At 39.5% G+C, this 2,428-nt stretch overlaps 1 protein-coding gene across 4 annotated transcripts in view; it reads right to left on the bottom strand.

Annotated features, from left to right (window-relative positions):
* LOC106879043 (low-density lipoprotein receptor-related protein 1B) overlaps positions 1-2,428 on the bottom strand; it is a 208,271-nt gene that overhangs the window by 139,654 nt on the left and 66,189 nt on the right. For all 4 annotated transcript variants that reach the window (XM_014928457.2, XM_052975989.1, XM_052975991.1 and 1 more), the window contains one exon: positions 196-325. In XM_014928457.2, coding sequence (XP_014783943.1) covers positions 196-325 — 130 coding nt within the window. The remainder of the gene's footprint in view (positions 1-195; positions 326-2,428) is intronic.

Below are 2,428 nucleotides of genomic sequence, written 5' to 3'. Positions count from 1 at the left end.
CCCACTACACTCTTGGAGTGGTTGGCGTAAGGAAGGGCATTCAGCTGTAGAAACTCTGCTAGATCAGACTGGAGCCTGGTGCAGCCATCTGGTTCGCCAGTCCTCAGTCAAATCATCCAACCCATGCCAGCATGGAAAGCGGACGTTAAACGATGATGATGATGATGATGATGAATTAGAGAAGAAAAAGCTTACTGCAGCCAAGTTCATCAGAAGAATCTGGACAGTTAGGTGTTCCATCACATTGGAAATTCAAAGGAAAGCACATACTAGAATTTTTACATTTGAATTCCCGCCCTGGATCACACTGGTATTTGCAATTCATCTGGAAAAAAAAAAAAGAACATTTGATACAAGGAAATAAAAAGAATAAAACAGTAACATAAAATGTGGCAACATTACAAGGATTTGGTGTATTTCACTAAAAGGAATTGGTTTGAGTTTTTGAATCAGAGTGCACTCTTCAACAGGTACCCAAGGGCCTGGTTGGGATGGTGTTAAATCAAACAGTAAATTAAGTCTATATATCACTCAAGTACAGCTACAGTCCATGCCAAAATTCTTTGTTTAACATTCATTTTTCCATGATAGTACAGGTTGGATGGGAATTGATTTTGAGGTAGAATTCAGTGGCTGGATGCTTTACCTGTCACTAGCCCTTGTTTCTCAAATAAAGGATTCTTATATTACACAGGTTATTGTAAGTGCAGAATGACCACTTACCATGGCAGTGCATAATGTAAATAAATGCTTCAAGCACATGCATAACACACACACACACACACACACACACACACACACACAAACATCATCATCATTTAATGCTCACTTACAATCAATACAAGACCTCTAGACAAGGGTACACACAAACAGAAACATATAAATAGTGTGTGCAGCTTTCATAAAAAGGTACATACATATATATATATATATATATGTATCATCATCATCATTGTTGTTTAACATCTGCTTTCCATGGTGGCATGGGCTGGATGGTTTTATTGAGAACTGGCAAACTGGGAGGATGCACCAGGCTCCAATTTGATTTGGCAAGATTTCTAAGGCTGGATGCCCTTCCTAACGCCAACCATTCTGAGAGTGTAGTGGGTGCTTTTCATGTGCCAGTCAGGTGGCACTGGCATCAGCGACGACTACAATTTCACTTGGTTCAACAGGTTTTCACAAGCACGGCATGTCACCCAATGATTGAAGAGTGCTTTTAAATGGGTTGGTTATGCAACACTGGCATTGGTTATGACTATGATCTCACCTGGCTTGCTGGGTCTTCTCAAGTATGGTATATCTTTAAAGGTTTTGGTTGCTTGTCATTGCCTCTGTGTGGCCCAACGTATTTCACCACCTCATCCCGTGTCTTCCTGAGTCTACCACTTCCACAGGTTCCCTCCACTGTTAAGGTGTGACACTTCTTCACACAACTGTCTTCATATGCATCACATGACCATACCAGCACAGTTGTCTCTCTCGCACACCACATCTGATGCTTCTTATGTCCAACTTTTCTCTTGGAGCACTTACACTCTGTTATGCATGCACACTGACATTGCACATCCAGCGGAGCATACTAGCTTCATTTCTTTCAAGCCTATGCCTGTCCTCAGCAGTTATAGCCCATATTTCACTGCCATGTAGCATGGCTGTTTGCACACAGGCATCATAGTCTACATTTCATTCTGAGAGTGAGAGACCTTTTGTTACTAGCAGAGATAGGAGCTCTCTGAACTTTGCCCAGCCTATTCTTATTCTAGCAGTTATGCTCTCAGAGCATCCACCCCAGCTACTGATTTGGTCACCTAGGTAACAGAAACTATCAACTACCTGTTTTTTTTCCCCTTAGCATGTGAGGGAATCTGTTTTCTGTACATTTTTGATGTTCATTGCACTTGTGCATCTTCCACACACAAAAACTATCTTTCATATTACTGCACCACTTATGTGTCCATAGCTTACACCGAGTACATCTTATGATTGACTGGTTAGGGTATCTTGAGAGGAGAATATTCTACTTCAAAATAAGACACTGAGTCACCTTTCACCATCAGTGACTGTTCAGCTACCTATTGATAATCAGTATAAAATTGGAAGCCTTCCAAACTTCAGTGAGATACAAACAGAAACACTAGTGGCAACAAACATGGTGCTGAGAGAAGAAACCTAATATGTACAGCAGGAGTTCAGATGATATATATATATATATATATATATATATATATACTATATATAAAATAGAGATGTGTGTGTAATCGCTTTTCACGTGAAATCGACTTCACCAAATGCTTCCATACTTGTGATGCATGAATAATTTGACCTCGGATAAATGTTAGGCTCTTCATTTGATTTTTTTAATTAAAAATAAATAATATTGCTTTATATTTAAGATTCACTTCTTTAAAAAGGTTCCTCAATGTCA

The sequence above is a fragment of the Octopus bimaculoides genome, chromosome 23 (genome assembly GCF_001194135.2).
Source record: "Octopus bimaculoides isolate UCB-OBI-ISO-001 chromosome 23, ASM119413v2, whole genome shotgun sequence".
In the NCBI taxonomy this organism is placed as follows: domain Eukaryota; kingdom Metazoa; phylum Mollusca; class Cephalopoda; order Octopoda; family Octopodidae; genus Octopus; species Octopus bimaculoides.
The sequence above is the reverse complement of the archived record's forward strand: the minus strand, read 5'-3'. Positions and strand labels throughout refer to the sequence as shown.